An 18491-nucleotide genomic window follows, 5' to 3' on the forward strand; every position below is an offset into this window, starting at 1 on the left:
GGTTCCACCCCAGTACCACACAAAAAAAATAATAATAACAACTGCTTACAGTCAATGATTACCATGAGCGTTCAATGTAGGTGGTTGATAGAACACACTTAACACGAAGTGAGTGTCCCCAGGAGGAGCAAGTATCCTTCTCCACACAAGCAGTGGATAAGTGAACAAGTCTAGGCTGGAGATGCCTCTTCCTTTGGGAGGGCCACTACCCCTAACACCCCCAGGGGCAGGGGGAAAAAGGCCTTCTGTTTCACCCCCACAGCGGTCCTGACACTTGGCTTCTGGTTTCTAGAGGCTGGAAAACCTGTTTGCTGTGAGATCTTTCTGGAGAATAACTAGGCAAGAGTCGTAAACGTGGTCACACCCTTTGACCCAGGAATGCCACTTTGGGGAATAAGGTCTGAGAAATAATTAAAAAGGAAACATAAGCCGGGCGTGGTGGCGCACGCTTGTAATCTCAGCATTTGGGAGGCTGAGTCAGGAGGATGGCGGCTCTCCGACATCCTCAGCTACTTAGTGAGGCCCTTTGCGACTCAGTGAGACCCTGTTTCAAAATAAAGAATAAAAAACAGGGCTGGGGGTGTAGCTCAGAGGTAGAATGTCCCTGGGTTCAATCCCCAGTACCTCAAAAAAAAAAAAAAAAAGTATCTAACTCAGGGTGGGAAGAGTTCTACCTAAAGAAGCTAAGAACCCCCAGGCCCCTCAGAGGAAGGGGAGCAGAGCAGTCCCTGGAATGTCGGGGGAAGGAAGCCTAAGGCCTGCGCCGGCTCAGGAATGAAAACCATGAGGATCAGGTAGAAAAACGGAAGGGACTAGTGAGTCTAGGAGACTCAGGAGCTCGGAGCTTCACGTTCGGCCATGCTGAAAGCAGCACTGTCTGTGTAAACAGTTGGTAAATTAAGCAGCCCAGGATTTTCTGGTGCTGTGGTTTCTTTCTTTTTTTTTTTTTAATTTTATGTCATGTTTGGGTACTCCTGGTTTACTTTAAGTTTCTTTGTTCCGTTAATTAAATAAATAAACTTTTTTTTAAAGTAAAAAAGAATGGATCTAAATGGAGCTCAGCCAGGCCTTGAGATTCCTCAGAGGAGAAAGGCTGGTTTCTGAAAATGAAAAACTCCAGGAGAAATGGAGGTTCTCCTTCCCCTATACAGGAAGCCCTCCGCCCAGGAAGACAGCAGCACCCCAGGCAGCTTCCCTCTGCACCCTCTGGAGGGGTGCTGCTAGAGGGCGGCAGGGTAGTGGCAGCTGGCTGGGCCCAGGAAGCAGGAAGCAGCCCTACCTGGCAGGACAGGTGTGGGGGAGGCGGGCAGGGCAGGGCGGAGGAGGCTCAGCCAGAGGGAACCCCTTCTCCACGGGAGAAAGTCCCAGCAGCCACACCCACCTCCCTTTCTCTCGGTCACTCAAGTTCTACAATGGAAGAGACCCCCAGACCACTCCCTCCCTGGTAAGACACACATATACAACACAGGTGTACACACAGGGTCTGCACACCCACACACCCTGCACACGCATGCCGCGTACACACAAACTCACTCTGTGTACACACACGCACCACACACGTGCTATGTGTGCACACATTTTCTACATACGCACCTAATACGCGGGTACACACTAAAACCCCCGCCCCTACAGTGGCAGTCCACCTCCTGGGTGGCCCTGTGGCCCTCAGGGAAGGCCCCAGCCACCCCCCCCCACCCCGTGTAAGAGACCTCGCCCTCAGTCTCCCGTTCCCCAGGTCAGCAGGAGGGGAACCCAGACGCCACACCCTCCCCTCTCTCGGGAAGATCCCGATGGGGGAGGAGAGAGGGACAGGCCGCGAATTCTCACCCACTTCCCTCAATTCTCAACTGGCCCCTACTCGTGCGACCGTGGCCCCCCTTATCTGTGAAACAGGCCTAAAGGCACCTCAGCTCCTGGGGGGTACAGGGGCTGGGATAACCTAAAGGCCGGGGACACGCAGCCGGCGCCACAGAGCGGTTACGAGGACCACCAGGGTCTCAAATGATCTCAGCCTGCCCAGCGAGGAGGACACACCCCCGCGCTCCGGCCCCCACCCACTCGGGCGGGGCGGGGCGGGCGGCAAGGCCAGGTCTCCACCTAGGCGCAGAGAGCGGTCCCTGCCCAGGACCCCGCCCGCCCGCGAGCCAGCGCCCATCGCGGCCAGGAGCGCCCCGACCTGGGGGACCCCGGCCCCCACCTGTGACCGCACGCGCCCCGGGCCGGAGCATCGCGCCGGGCCGGCACCGCGAGGGCCCGCGGCCACTCACCGATGGACACCAGCTTGATGCTCTCGCGCTCCAGGAACTCGAGCGCCACCGACACGTTCTCCAGCTGCATCTGGCGGAAGGTGGGCCGCTGGTGGTACTTGCGGTACATGCGCTTCTGGCTGAGCACCTCGAGCAGCGCGATGAGCCGCAGCCCGTCGCTCAGGTCGGTCTGCAGGTTCCCGATGCGCTTGTTCACGCACTTGAGGTGCTCGTTGCACCAGCGCGTGAACGTGTTCTGCTGGATCTTCTTCCACGGCGCGTCCTCCGCCAGGTCCTTCTCGGTCACCGGCATCCTGGCGGCGGGGAGAGCGCAAGGCGCAAGAGCAGCCGGGGACGGGCGTCGGCAGGCCCAGGGGCCGGGGCAGCGAGAACGGAAGCGGAGCGTGAGCGGGGCTCGAACTCGCTGCTACCCTGGCCGCGGCCGGAGCTGCTCTGCGGTCACCCGCCTCTGGGCGCGCGAGGCGCCTGGCCCTGCGCCTGCGCACTGAGCCGCTCCGCCGGAGGCCCCGCCCCCGCCCCGCCCCGGCCCCGCCCCGGGGAGCGCGCGCCCGGGCCACGCTCGCCCCCTGCCGCCTGAAGCGGGCACTGCGTCCCGGGCCTCAGGAATCCCGGCACTCTGGCAGGATGTCCTGCGACCTAGCCGCTTGCTAGCCCAGAGTGAGGGCAGTTACGGAGACAGGGGGCTGGACAGAAAGGGCAGGGACCGCGACGTGAGGAGGGGCACGGGCAGGGAGAGGATTCATTATCCGCCTGTAGGTTCAATAGGGTTTTGTTGAGCCCACCTATGTGCCAGGCTCTCTTAACCTGTAAGTAATGGTAAAAAAAAAAAAAAAAGGAGAAAGAAAGAAAGGAAAGAAAAGAAGAAAGAAAGAAAGAAAGAAAGAAAGAAAGAAAGAAAGAAAGAAAGAAAGAAAGAAAGAAACAGACATTGATGGTGCATGCTTGAAGCAATGGTAAAAGAAAGAAAGAGCCGGGCGTGGTGGCGCACGCTTGTAATCCCCGCGCTTGGGAGGCAGAGACAGGAGGATCGCGCAGGTTCGAAGCCAGCTGCGCACGCTGGCTTAGGAGACCCTGTTTCCAAATAAAAATGTAAAAATAGGTCTGGGAGTGTAGCCCGGAGGTAAAGGGCTTCCAAGAACCCCAGTACCACAAAAAAGAAAGAAAGAAAGAAAGTAAGTAAGTTTAAGCCAGACATTGATGGTGCATGCTTGTAATCCCAGTACAGAAGGATCGCAGGTTCCAGGCCAGACTCAGCAACATAGTGAGACCCAGTTTCAAAATAAAATAGGGCTGGGGATGTAACTCAGAAGTAGAACGCTCCTGGGCTCCATCCTCAGTAAACAACAAAACAACAACCACCACCACAAAGAGATTAATTTATTCTGTAACATCAAAGCGCTCATGGCCTAATGTTCTACTGTCATAAAAATCTTAATAGCAGAAATAAAGATGAACGATATTGAGCAAGGCACAAGAACACACACCTGTAAACCCAGTACTTGGGAGGTAGAGACAGGAAAATTTCAGGTTCAAGGTCAGTGTGGTGTGGTATATGGTGGGGAAATACTGGAGATTGAACCCAGGGGTATTCTAACTCTGAACTACACCCCTGGCCCTTTTAATTTTGTATTTTTAAACAGGCTCTCACCAAATTGCTGAGGCTGTTTTTGAACCTGTGATCCTCCTGTTTCAGCCTCCCAAGTACTGAGATTACAATCATGAGCCACCACACCCAGCTCTAGCATAAAATTTTTTTTTTTTTTTTTTTTTTTTTTTGGTGGTACTGGGGTCCCTGGAAACCCTTCTATCTCCAGGCTACACTCCCAGACCCATTTTTATATTTTTTTTTATTTGGAAACAGGGTCTCTTAAACCAGCGAGGCTGGCTTTAAACCTGCACAATCCTCCTGTCTCTGCCTCCCAAGTGTGGGGGGATTACAAGCGTGCACCAACACACCCAGCTAGCATAGTAATGTGTGTGTGTGTGTGTGTGTGTGTGTGTGTGTGTGTGTGTGTGTTACCGGGTATGGAACCCAGGGGCATTTCTACTTCCGGGCTACATTCCCAGACCTATTTCATATTTTATTTGGAAACAGGGTCTCACTAAGTTGCTGAGGCTGGCTTCAAACCTGTGTAATCCTCCTGTCTCAGCCTCCCAAGTGCTGGGATTACAAGTGTGCACCACCACGCCCGGCTTCTAGCATAGTAATTTAAGAAGATTCTTTTTCAAAGTAAATAAAAAGGGCTAGTGTTGTAATTCAGGGGACAAATGCCCCTGGGTACAGTTCCTGTCAACACACACACACACACACACACACACACACACACACACACACACACGCAATAGTGTCTGCTATGCACATTAGTTGTCTACTGCTGATGTAATAAATTACCAAAATTAGTGTCTTTAAAAACCACAAATTTCACACACACATTTGTAATCCCTGTATTTGGGAGGCAGAGTCAGAAGGATCACAGGTTTGCAGCCAGCCTCAGCTACTTAGTGAGGCCCTCTGCAACTTAGTGAGACCCTGTTTCAAAACAAAGAATAAAAAAATAGGGCTGGGTGATGTCGCTCAGAGGTAGAAGTTCCCTGGGTTTGATACCCAGTACTGCAAAAAAAAATTTTTTTTCAATCAGGCATAGTGATGTACACTTGTTTTCCTAGTATTTGAGAATTTGAGACAGGAGGATCACAGGTCTGAGGATAGCCTCAGCAACTTTGTAACATTCTCCACAACTTAGTGAGACCCTGTTTCCAAATTAAAAAAAAAAAAAGAAAAAGAAAAAAAACAGGAGCCAGGCGTGGTGGCGCACACTTGTAATCCCACATTTAGGAGACTGAGACCTGAGGATCACGGTTCATGGACAGCCTCAGCTACTTAGTGAGGCTCTCCGCAACTCAGTAAGACCCTGTTTCAAAATAAAGAATAAAAAATTGGGCAGGGTGTGTAGCTTGGAGGTCAAATGCCTCTAGGTTCCATCCCCAGACCCGCAAAAAAAAAAAAAAAAAAAAAAAAAAATAGGGATGGGAGTGTAATTCAGAGATAGAATTCCCCTGGGTTCAATCCCCAATCCCCAATACACCCACACAAAACAAAATCCCCACTAATTTCAGCACCTCTCACTTTGGGAGTGATGAATGTTCTCCCTTGTATATGTATTTCTTAGTTTTTTGGGGTTTTTTTGTTTGTTTGTTTCATTTCTTTTTTTATATGTATTTTGGTGGTGGAGGTTGAATGCAGTACCTCTGGGCTATATCTCCAAGCTTATTTTATTTATTTGGAAACAGAGTCTCACTAAGTTATTGGGGCTGATCTCAAACCTCCTGTCTCAGCCTCCCAAGCGCTGGGATTACACTCTCCCAGATCTATTTTATACTTTATTTGGAAACAGGGTCTCACTAAGTTGTTGAGAGCCTTACTAAGTAACTGAGGCTGGTTTCAAACCTGCATGATCCTCCTGTCTCAGCCTCCCAAGCGCTAGGATTACAAGTGTGCGCCACCACGCCTGGCTGGAAGACCCTGTTTTAAAGTAAAAATAAGAAGGGTTGGTGATGTAGCTTGGGATAAAATGCTCCTAAATTCAACCCCCAGTACATAAATAAATAAATAAATAAATAAATAAATAAATCTTTATGTCTCTTTAAAATAAAAACCAATTTCTTACCTTACAATTCTATAGATGTCTTGCTCAGATTTTACTCAACTACAGTCAAGGCACAGGCAGGATACATTCCTTTCTTCAGTCTCTGAAAAAGAATCTATTTCCCTGCCTCCCTAGCTCCTGGAAACTGCCTCATTCCCTGGCCTATGGGCCCTCCCCTCCTCATCTTCAAAGTCTGGCAAGTCGAGCAGAGGCCGGCGGTCTCCTGAGTTCGCCACCGTCACATTTTCCTGTAACTTTTGTAAGGATCCTTTGTATTAAATAGAGCCAGTTAGACCAGAATGGTTGCACTATTAATTTGTATGTTTGTTTTTGCTTTTGTTTTTGTTGTTTTTTGTGGTGCTAGGAATTGACCCCACTGGCTCTACCACTGACCCATATACCTATCCCATTGGGGGGGGGGGCTGGGTGTGTGTGTGCGTGTGTGTGTGCGTGCGTGTGCGCGTGCGTGTGTGTGCGCGTGGGTGTGCGTGCATGTGTGTGCATGTGTGTTGCTGGGGATTGAACCCAGGGCATTCTACCTCTGAGCTACTCTGAAGTACTAGGATCACAAATGTATGCTGCCACCACACCTGATTTTTGTTTTGTTTTGTTTTGTTTTGTTTGTTTGTTTGGTAGTACTGGGATTCCTGGAAACACTTCTACCTCCGGGTTACACTCCCAGACCTATTTTTATATTTTTTATTTGGAAACAGGGTCTCTTAAGCCAGTGAGGGTGGCTTCAAACCAGCGCGATCCTCCTGTCTCTGCCTCCCAAGCGCAGGGATTACAAGCGTGCGCCACCACGCCCGGCTACCTCCAACTGTTTTCAAAATTGTTTTGAAACAGGGTTCACTAGGTTGCTGAGGGCCTTGCTAAATTGCTGAGGTTGGCTGTGAATCTGTGATCCTCCTGTCTCAGCCTCCCAAATACTAGGATCACAAGTGTGAGCCACCAGGGCCAGCTGGGTGTGAACATCTTTGGAGACCATTATTCTGCCTACTACGCCATATATCTAGCACCTACTCTGTACATATCCAGATTCTATGATAGGTGAAAAAATATAGCAGAGACTCAAGCCAGATCTCTGCTGTGAAGAGCCTGAACAAAAGCTGGGTATGATGGCACACACCTCCAGTACTTGGGAGGCTGAGACAGGAGGCTCACAGGTTTGCAGCCAGCCTCAGCTACGTAGGCCCTCTGCAGCTAAGTGACACCCTGTTTCAAAATAAAATAAAATAAAATAAAATAAAATAGGGCTGGGGGTGTAGCTCAGAGGTAGAATGCCCCCTGGATTCAATTCCCAGTACCACTGTCCTTTAGCCTGAGACTTGTCTTTAGCCTTCTGATGGACCCTGAGCTGCAGGCTCTCTAGGGGCCAACCTCTGCCTCCCCCAGGCCAAGGCTCCCAGTTCATACACCCTCCACCCAAACTCATCCATCAAAACTCCCCAGCCAGTGTTTCCCTCAGTGACCTCCTCCTGCTAGGTGAGAGGAGATTATGTCAGCAGCTGCTAAGGCTCTTTGTGTGTGTGTGTGTGTGTGTGTGTGTGTGTGTAATTGGGATTTGAACCCAGGGGCATTCTGCCTCTGAGCTACACCCCCAGCATTATTATTATTTTTATTATTATTTTATTATTATTATTTTGCGGGTCTGGGGATGGAACCCAGGGGCATTCGACCTCCAAGCTATACCCCCAGACTTATTATTATTATTTGTTGTTGTTGGGTTTTTTTGCGGGTCCAGGGATGGAACCCACGGGCATTTGACCTCCAAGCTACACCTCCTGCCCTATTTTTTATTCTTCATTTTGAATCAGGGTCTCACTAAGTTGCCGAGAGCCTCACTAAGTAGCTGAGGCTGGCTTCGCGCCTGTGCGATCCTCCTGTCTCAGCCTCCCAAGTGCTGGGATTACAAGCGTGCGCCACCACGCCTGCCCCGCAAGAAACTGTACCAGTACTTTTTTTTTTTTTTTTTTTTTTGCAGTGCTGGGGATGGAACCCAGGCGTCATGAATGCTAGACAAGTGCTCTACCACTGAGCCACATCTCCAGCCCCTGTTAGTCTTTATTTTGAAACAAGGTCTCACTAAATTGCAGAGGACCTCACTAAGTAGCAGAAGCTGGCCGCAAACCACGATCCTCCTGTCTCAGCTTCCCAAATGCTGAGATTACGAGCGTGCACCACCATGCACAGCTTTGTTGTTGTTGTTTTTATTTTTTTATTTTTTATTTTATTTTATTTTATTTTATTTTTTGCGGGTCTGGGGATGGAACCCAGAGGCATTTGACCTCTGAGCTACAACCTCTGTCCTATTTTTCATTCTTTATTTTGAAACAGGGTCTCACTGAGTTGCAGAGGGCCTCACTAAGTAGCTGAGGCTGTCTGTGAACCGCGATCCCCCGGTCTCAGCCTCCTGAATGCTGGGATTACAAGCCTGTGCCACCATGTTTGGCTTTTATTTTTTTTTTGAAACAAGAGTCTCACTAAGTAGCTGAGAGTCTCACTAAATTGCCAAGGCTGACTTCAAAACTGTGATCCTCCTGTCTCAGCCTCCCAAGTACTGGAATTACAAGTGTGCACTACCACACCTGGCCATAATATATTTAATTAAATATTAGGGTGAACAATAATCCTGATTTGCTCAGGACTAAGGTATTTCTTAGGATGCAAGTCTCTTAGGGCTAAAATACCAGGAAAGTCCCTGGCAAACCAGAACAGGTTGGTCATACCACCCAATATCCAAAATAGTATCATTTCAATGTGCAATCAATATCTTAAAATTGTTTTATATTTTTACTGTTATTTTTACTGTTTTTGGTACTCTCAAAGCCAATGTGTATTTTTATTTATTTATTTGTTTATTTATTTATTTTTGTTACTGGGGATTGAACCCAGAGGCATTCTATCTCCTAGTTACATCCTCAGCCCCATTTTATTTCTTATTTGGAAACAGGGCCTCATTCGGTTACTGAGAGCCTTGCTAAGTTGCTAAGGCTGGGTTCAAACTTGTGATCCTCCTGTCTCAGCCTCCCAGGTACAGGGATTACAAGCATGCAGCACCACGCCCGGCTCAGTACTCAACGTGTATCTTATGCTTGTAGCACATCTCAGTCATACCAGCCACATTTCAAGTGCTCAGCAGCCACCTTTGGCTCCTGATGACTAGCCTACTGGATGTTGTAGAAAGAGAAGTATACCAGGTCATCTAGGTAATAAATTAGATGCCCACAATTCTCTGTCCAGGGTCCTGACCACAGGACCCCTCCTCATCCCTCTCTGTCAGACCCAGGTCCACACTTCAGGAACTCGGACCATGTGAGAGCTTTCCAGGTGAGCCTTCATTCTGTGGTTTCTTGGCACCTTGGGGGTCGCTGCTGGGGTAACATAATATTCCTAATAAGCAGCCAGGTGTGCTGTTTGTAATCCCAGTACTTGGGAGGCTGAGACAGAAGGATTGCTGGTTCCAGGCCAGTCTCAGAAACTTAAGGAGAGCCTCAACAATGCAGAAAGACCCTGTTTCAAATTAAAAAAAAAAAAAAAAAAAGAGCCATGTGTGGTGGCGCACGCTTGTAATCCCAGCATTCGGGAGTCTGAGACCGGAGGATTGTGGTTTGCGGACAGCCTCTGCTACTTAGTGCGGCCCTCCACAACTTAGTGGGACCCTGTTTCAAAATAAAGAATAAAAGATATAGAGCAAAGGGTGTAGCTCAGAGGTCAAATGCGCCTGGGTTCCATCTCCAGACCCACACACACACACACAAAAAAAAGGGGGGCTGGGGGTGTAGCTCAGAGGTAGAATAGCCCTGGGTTCAATCCCCAGCACCACACACACACACACACACACACACACACACACACACACGCCAGATTATGGTTATCGTTACACCTTTAGGAATGATCACCAAAGAGCATGCGCTAATAGTTCCACTCATTATTTATTTTTGTTTTTTCTCATCTACCATGCTGTGGATCAAACTCAGGGTCCTATGCAAGCTAGACCAGTGCTCTACCATGGTTCCAGATTCAGAAGTCCACTTGTTCCCAGCCAAATTTTATTTTCCATTTTGGAACAGGGTCTCACTAAATTGCAGAGGGCCTCATGAGGTTTCTGAGGCTGGCCATGAACCTGTGATCCTCCTCTCAGCCTCCCAAGTGCTGGGATCACAAGGGTGCACCACCACCACACCCAACCAGAAGCCCACTTTCCAAAGGGAATAGAGACTAGAAGCCAGCCTTGCAAAATGAATCCTTGCCCTCTCCAGGGCAGGCCTGGGGCCTCTTCACCCTGGGTGGGGCCTTCTCAGTTGTGATTCTACACCAGTGTCCACACCCTGTTGGCAAGAAAGAGAAGCAAAATGAGTTGGAGAATATTTGCTTGGCTTCCTCCACCCAGAAGGGAAGGGGCTGGTTTCCTATGCAGCTCCTGAAGGAGTGAGGGGCTGCCCCAACCCCAAGTCCTAGGCCCCACTGTGAAGGTCCTAGAACCAGCTGGGTGAAGTGCTGGGGAAAAGCCCACTGTTGGGGAGGGCTAGCAGTGAGCTGGGAGAGCAGGCCTTCCCCAAGGGGTGGCAAAGGCCATGTACTTTGCAGATCCAACAGACCCCACTAGTCCTGCCTTGAGATCGTCTGGGGCTGCTGGCAGTCAGGTGGCTTGAAGAGGCTCGGGCCCTCACCCCCACCCTCCTACTCCCAAGCCCCTGGCACACTGCAAAGCCCTTGCTTGTGAGAGCCACTCTCCACTGGACTCCCACGATGGGCTCTGTGGCTTCCTGCACTTCTCCTCTGTGATGCTCACAGCATGTGGTAGGTCGGGTCCCCCCTCCCTCCACATGACCCCTTGGCGGGGACAGGAGGTAGAACCCTGGAAGCCAGAAGCAGAGATATCGCAAGACTCCAAATGTCACGAGACTCCAAGCATCACGAGACAGACTCCAGAGGTCGTGAGAGTACAGATGTCATGAGAGAATTGGCATGCCTATAAAACATCGCGCTTCCGCTCCGCCACGTGACTCAGCCCGACGATTGGGACTATGCATGACTCTCCAAACGCGTGGCTCATTGGTCCCTTCCCCCACAGCCTCTGACTCCCCAAAGATGCCGGGTCCAAATAAAGCAGCAGCTTTTGATAACCTGGCTGGTATTTTACCTCCTTCGCGACTCCCCAGCTCCGTTTTCAATGTTTCACCATAGAGTGCCACTTCCTAGTGCCAGGGACTGAGCTCATACGCACCTTACCAAAGTTACCAAGGGTTAACTTTCTAATCTTCTCAAGGATGCAGCGAGCATTGCTGGTATTATGGTGTAGGCCTGTAATTCCAGTACTTGGTAAGCTGAGACGGGAGGATCACAGATTCCCAACTAGTTGTCATCCACAACTTAGTAAGAGCCTGTTTCAAAATTAAAAATAGGGCTGGAGGTGTAGCTCAGAGATAAAATGGTAAAATGCCCCTGGGTTCGATCTCCAGTATCACAAAAAAAAATAAATAAATAAAGTAAATAAATAAAGCCGGGGTGGTGGTGGTGCATGTGTGTAATCCCAGCCACTTGAGAGGTGGAGACAGGAGGATTGCAGGTTTAAGGCCAGCCTCAGCAAATTGGCAAGACCCTCAGAAACTTAGTGAGAACCTATTTTAAAATCAAAACTAAAAGGACTGGGGGTGTAACTCACAGGTAGAATTTCCCTAGGTTCAATCCCTAGTACCAAAAACAAACAAACAAGACACAGTAGCCATGATTCTGTTATCATCCTCATGTCATCGGTAGAGAAGCCGAGGCTCCAGAAAAAGCCATGCTGGTTGCTCAAGGTCGATAGGTACTAAGTGTCAGCATCTGGATTCAAGCCCTGGTCTGACCAAATCCAGAAGCCAGTTCTGAGCCACCAAGTTCCTCAGTCCCTAGGGACACACGGCTCTAAGTGCCCAAAGTTCAGCAGGGAGCGGGAAGAAATGAGGGCGCACCACCCCTCCCTCCCTCAGATGAGGGCGCACCCACCCCTCCCTCAGGGCAGAGAGACCTGGCTAGAGACCGGGCTGGAGACTGGGCTTCTAAGGTGCCACTGGACTCCCAGCCCAAGGTGGAATGCAGGGCCGCCTCTAGTCCCACGCCCCACCCCAATCTTGCAGGAATCACCAAAAGAATGCAAATGTCTGGGGCCCTCTTCTTCTGCCTCCTCTAGCTTTCACATTTTTAGAAGATTTATAAATGAATCAGGTCATTCTTCTTTCTTTCTTTCTTTCTTTTTTTTTTTTTTTTTTTGTACCAGGGATGAAACCCAGGAGCATTTTACCTCCAAACTACACCCCCAACCCTATTTTTCATTCTTTATTTATTTATTTTTTCTTTTTTTGGTGGTACTGGGGGTGGAACCCAGAGGCTTTCTACCTCTGAGCTATACTCCCAGACCTATTTTTTTATACTTTATTTGGAAACAGGGTCTCACTAAGTTGCTGAGGGCCTCACTAAGTAGCTGAGGCTGGCTTCAAACCCGTGCGATCCTCCTGTCTAAGCCTCCCAAGCGCGGGGATTACAAGCGTGCGCCACCACGCCCGGCCTCATTCTTTATTTTGAAACAGGGTCTCAGTGAGTTGCAAAGGGCCTCACTAAGTAGCTGAGGCTGTCTGTGAACCATGATCCTCCTGTCTCAGCCTCCCAGATGCTGGGATTACCTGCGTGCGCCACCACGCCTGGCTTTTCTTTTTCTTTAACTGCAGGCAAATGCTACAGAGCACTTTCCTACTAAAGCAAACTCTGTCTAGCCACCAATCACCGGCAAGTCCAGCTGCCTTCCTAGTGGAACAGCAATTTCCTTTGGGGCTACGAAGCCCCGTTGCTTCCTTATCCCCGTCTGCTCCGCCAGCAGCTCTAGTAGTATTTATTATTCTACAATTTCTCAAGAACAGGCGCTGTTTACCTAAAGGAGAGGAAGCGATGGCGGCCACTCTCTGAATTGCCAGGCAGCAGAGACTAACCGGCAGCTCAAAAAGGTGCAGTGGCCTGCTGAAGGTGAGGCACTGGCAGTCAGAACTCCGTCCAGTAGATCATCTGACTTCAAAGCCCAGCTCTACTGCTCCTCACTGTCCTCAGGGTTCTTCACTGAGCCACACCCCTAGCCCTTTCTGCTTTTTATTTTGAGATGGGGTTGCAATAAGCTGTCCAAGCTAGCCTCAAACTTGGGATCCTCCTACCTCTGCCTTCCAGATCACTGGGGTCACAGGTGTGTACCAGCATCCTGCGTATGATAACTTCAGTGTCCTCCCTGCGGGCTGGCGGCATGCACTACAGCCTGGCTTCTCAAGGTCCACTCCACCTGCCATGTTCCTCACCTGGGAGTAAGTAGGCTGTCTCAGGTGCCAGCTGCCTACAGAATCAGACACTGCAGCTTGCTGGGTGACTGGCACATGCTTGTAATCCCAGCGCTTGGGAGGCTGAGACAGGAGGATCACAGGTTTGAAGCCAGCCTCAGCAACTTAGTGAAGCCCTGTTTCAAAATAAAGAATAAAGCCAGGTGTGGTGGTGCACGCTTGTAATCCCAGTATTAAGGAGGTTGAGACAGGAGGATCGCGGTTCGTGGACAGACTCAGCTACTTAGTGAGGCCCTTTGGAACCTAGTGAGACCCGGTTTCAAAATAGAGAATAAAAAATAGGGCTGGGGGTGTAGCTTGAAGGTAGAATGCCCCGGGACTCAATCCCCAGTACCACAAATAAATTCAATAAATAAAAAAACAAACAAACAGAAGCTGCAGCTTAGCCAGCCCCACAGGACTCAGGTACTCATTCCAGTTGGATGAGTGCACTGTAGACCTCCATCAGAGGCACCACCTTGGTACTGCTTTCTTTCTTATTTCTTTTTTGTGGTGCTAGGGGTTGAACACAGTAACTCACTAAATTGATGAGGCTGCCCTTGAACCTGCCATTTTCCTGTCTCAACCATTAATCCCAAACCACTGGGAATGCAGGCATGTGTCACCATACCCAGTCACCCTGGGACGGACTTTCTTTCTTTCTTTCTTTCTTTCTTTCTTTCTTTCTTTCCTTCTCTCTTTCTCTTTCTTTCTTTCTTTCTCTCTTTTTTCTGTTTCATGCTCAGCTTTAGAATGATTTTTAAATTTTTTATACTTTTTTTGCGGTACTGGGGATGGGACTCAGGGGCATTCTACCTCTGACCTACATCCCAGCCCTATTTTTTTTATTCTTTATTTTGAAACAGGGTCTCACTGGGTTGCAAAGGGCCTCACTAAGTAGCTGAGGCTGTTCTTGAACAGCAATCCTGCTGTCTCAGCCTCCCAAATGCTGAGATTAAAACATGCACCACCACATCCAGCATAAATTTGCACACAGGCTGGGCATGGTGGAACACCCCTGTAATCCCAGCACTTGAGAGGCCAACAAGGAGGATCACAGATTCACAGCCAGCCTCAGCGACTTAGTGTGGCCCTCCACAACGTGGTGAGACCCTGTTTCAAGATAAAGAATAAAAAATAGGGCTAGGGGTGTAGCTTGGAGGTAGAATGCCCCTGAGTTCAGTCCCCAGTACTGCAGGAAAAAAAAAATTGTACACAGGCTAGGCGTAGTGGCACATGTCTGTAATCCTAGTACTGAGGCTGATACAGGAGGCTCTCAGGTTTGAGGCCAGCCTCAGCAACTTAACAAGACTCTGTTTCAAAATAGAAAATAAAGCCGGGCGTGGTGGCGCACGCTTGTAATCCCAGCATTCGGGAGGCTGAGACCGGAGGATCCCAGTTCGCGGACAGCCTCAGCTACTCAGTGAGGCCCTCTGCAACCCAGTGAGACCCGGTTTCAAAACAAAGAATAAAAAATTGGGCAGGGGGTATAGCTCAGAGATCAAATGCCCCTGGGTTCCATCCCCAGACCTGCAAAAATAAATAAATAAATAAATAAATAAATAAATAAATAAAATAAAACAAAATAGAAAATAAAGCTAGGTGTAGTAGTTAACACCAACAATCCCAGTACTTGGGAAGCTGAGAGAGGAGGGGTACAAGTTCAAAAACAGTCTTAGCATTTAGCAAGACTTTGAGCATCCTAGTGATTTCCTGTTTCAAAACAAAAAATAAGCCGGGCGTGGTGGCGCACGCTTGTAATCCCAGCACTTAGGAAGCAGAGACTGGAGGATCGCGCAGGTTCGAAGCCAGCCTCGCTGGCTTAAGAGACCCTGTTTCCAAATAAAAAAGTATAAAATAGGTCTGGGAGTATAGCCCAGAGGTAGAAGGGTTTCCAGGAACCCCAGTACCACCAAAAAATAAAAAAAAAGGGGGCTGGTAATGTAGTTCAGAGATAGAATGCTCCTAGGTTCAATCCCCAGTAACACACACACACACATACACATACACAATTTGGATTATACAAATATATTTGGTCCACTGTTCCCTTCTACTAACCATAAAAGTTGAGACCAGCCTGTCTATAGCTTAATCACATTTTTCCTTTCTGCAGTACTTGGTATTGAACCCGGGGGCTCATGTATGCTGGGCAGGCATTTTACTAACTGAGCTACATACACCACCACTTTTTTCTTTTTTTTTTCTTTTTTGTGTGTGGGTCTGGGGATGGAACCCAGGGGCATTTGACCCCTGAACTACACCCCCTGCCCTATTTTTTTATTCTTTATTTTGAAACAGGGTCTCACTGAGTTGCAGAGGGCCTCACTAAGCAGCTGAGACTGTCCACGAACCTGCAACCCTCCTGTCTCAGCCTCCCGAATGCTGGGATTACAAGCGTGCGCCACCGCGCCCGCCACCACCACTTTTTATTTTGAGACAAAGTGTCCCGAAGCTGTTCCCAGATTTGCCTTGAACTTGTGATCCTCCTGTCTCGGCCTCTCTACTCACTGGGATTACAAGTGTGCACCACCAATCCTGGCCCATCACATACTTTTAAAAGTGCCCAGGTGAGCCAGGCATGGTAGCGCATGCTTGTAATCCCAGTACTTGGGAGGCTGAGACAGGAGGGTTGCAGGTTCCCGGCCAGCTTCATCTACTTAGTGAGGCCCTTTGCAACTCAGTGAGACCCTGTTTCAACATAAAGAATAAAAAAAATAAAGCCGAGCGTGGTGGCGCACGTTTATAATCCCGGCATTTGGGAGGCTAAGACAGGAGGATCTGGGTTTGCAAACAGCCTCAGCTACTTAGTGAAGCCCTCTGTAACTTAGTGAGAACTTCTTTCAAAATAAAGAATAAAAAATAGGGCTGGAGCCGGGCATAGTGGCACATACTTGTAATCCCCGCGCTTGGGAGGCTGAGATAGGAGGATTGTGCAGTTTCAAAGCCAGCCTCAGCTACTTAGTGAGGCTCTCAGTAACTTAGTGAGACCCTGTTTCCAAATAAAATATAAAGTAGGTCTGGGAGTGTAGCCCAGAGGTAGAGAGCCCCTGGGTTCCACACCCAGTACCACACACACCAAAAAATAGGGCTGGGAGTGTAGCTCAGAGATAAAATGCTATTGGGTTCCATCCCCAGTACTGCAATAAATAAATAAATAAATAAATAGGGCTGAGGATGTGGCTTGGAGGTAGAATGCCTTTGGGTTTCATCCCCATCACTGCCACAAAAAAAAAAAAAAAATCATTCTAAGATCTAGTTAATGCAGAGAGCTGGTTTGAGTTGCCAGCTGGGCAGCTTCCCTGGGTGCCAGTCTACAAGGGGACCCAAATGGCGCTAGAATAAATGAAAACAGGATGTTTTCATGTTCTTTAGGTTTCCACGTGGGACACACCTGTTGTAACCGGTGATGGGGGAAATCAAAGCACTCTCCTCCCCAGCACTAGGCCTAATCATGGCTGTGCCATCAAGCCAGAATCCAGGCGGCGGCGCGTGCATGGAATCCCAGCACCTGGGAGGCTGAGACAGGAGGATGACAGATTTGAGAGCAGCCTCAGCAATTTAATGAGTCTCTCAGCAATCTAGCGAGACCCTGTTTCAAAATAAAAAAATACAAAGGGCTGGGGGTGTCGCTTGGAGATAGAATGACCAGTGGTTCAATCCCGGCACCACACATACAAAATGAGTATGCGAAAACTTCTTGGAGTGATGGATATGTTCATGATATTTTCACTGTAGTGATGTTTTCATGTATGTACATAAAGTGTACATACATGAAATGTTAAGTTGTATACTTCGGGCCTGGTGTGGTGGTGTGTGCCTGTAAATGAGGAAGAAGTGTCACAGGCTCCAGGGCAGTCTGAACAATTTAGAAAGGCCCCCCACAACTTAATGAGACTCTATTTCAAAATAAAAAATAAAACAGGGCTGGGTGTAGACCAGAGGTAGAGCACCCCAGATTCCATCCCCAATACAAAAAAAGACAAAGATGTTGTATACTTTATGTGCAGTTTACTATATGTCAGAAGAGAGAAAGAGCTGGGCATGGTAGCGCACACTTGGAATCCTAGTACTTGGGAGGCTGAGACAGGAGGATGCAGGTTTGAGGCTACTTTTTCAGTGAGGTCCCTCAGCAAGTCAGCAAAACTGTTTCAAAATAAAATACAGCTGTGGGTGTAGCTCAGAGGTAGAATGCCTTTGGGTTCAACCTCCAGTAGCAAAACTAAACTAAAATTAAAAAAAAATTTTTTTGCAGTACTGGGGATGGAACCCAGGGGCTGATTCAACCTCTGAGTTCCACCCCCTGCCCTATTTTTTATTCTTTATTTTGAAACAGGGTCTCACTGAGTTGCAGAGGGCCTCACTAAGTAGCTGAGGCTGTCCGCGAACCGCGATCCTCCGGTCTCAGCCTCCCAGATGCTGGGATGACAAGGGTGTGCCACCACGCCCGGCTATAAAATGAATTTTAAAAAAGGAAGGAAGAAAGAAAGATTGATTTACTTTTATGGGCAGAAGAAAGTAATAAGGTACATTCAAAGCCACACCACATAGAAATGTGTGTTCTTTGGCTGTAACATGTTTGCCATCTGAATCTAGCTCCCGCTGCCCGCCATGGCAGGGACAGGGGCATCACCTCAGCATGGAACATGCTCTTTAACTCAGTGGCTTTAAGATTCTCTGCCCCCCCCCCCCCAGCAGTTGAAGTGGGACCTCGCTGACGGGGAGTCAGCTTCTCACCTCCCTCCTCCTCCTCCCTGCGGAGGTTACTGGCCGCCAGGAATGTGATGACATGTTTCCCTTGGAGCAGACTTTGACCAGTGAGTACATTCCCAACTCAGACCGGACTCAGCCCTGATAGGAGACAGGCCCTTCCAAAACAACTGGACGGGGGTTCTCCCTTTCAATGCTCCCTTTCATGCGTGTGTGTGTGTGTGTGTGTGTGTGTGTGTGTGTGTGTGTGAGGGGGGGGGACTGGGGGTTGAAGCTCCAAGTTATATTCCCCCCAGCCCTATTTTATTTTATTTTTATTTTTATTTGAAGGGGGCACTGGGGCTGGAACCTAGGGACATTCTACCTCTGAGCTACATTCCCAGCCCTATTTTTTTAGTCTTTAATTTGAAACAGGGTCTCACTCAGTTGGGGAGGGCCTCACTAATTTGCTGAGGCTGGTCTCGAACCCTTGATCTTCCTGTCTCAGTCTCCCAAGTATTGGGATTACAGGCGTGCGCCACCATGCCTGG

The 18491-nt window shown here is 48.9% G+C and overlaps 1 protein-coding gene across 4 annotated transcripts in view; it reads right to left on the minus strand.

Moving 5' to 3' along the window:
* The window catches only part of FLNB (filamin B), a gene marked incomplete at both ends in the record, with an annotated part of 168218 nt that extends 165659 nt beyond the window's left edge, over positions 1 to 2559 (minus strand). For all 4 annotated transcript variants that reach the window (XM_080715995.1, XM_080715994.1, XM_080715993.1 and 1 more), the window contains one exon: positions 2268 to 2559. In XM_080715995.1, coding sequence (XP_080572121.1) covers positions 2268 to 2559 — 292 coding nt within the window. The remainder of the gene's footprint in view (positions 1 to 2267) is intronic.
* Positions 2560 to 18491: the final 15932 nt, after the last annotated feature.

Source organism: Muscardinus avellanarius, assembly GCF_963383645.1.
Source record: "Muscardinus avellanarius genome assembly, chromosome: 18".
In the NCBI taxonomy this organism is placed as follows: Eukaryota; Metazoa; Chordata; class Mammalia; order Rodentia; family Gliridae; genus Muscardinus; species Muscardinus avellanarius.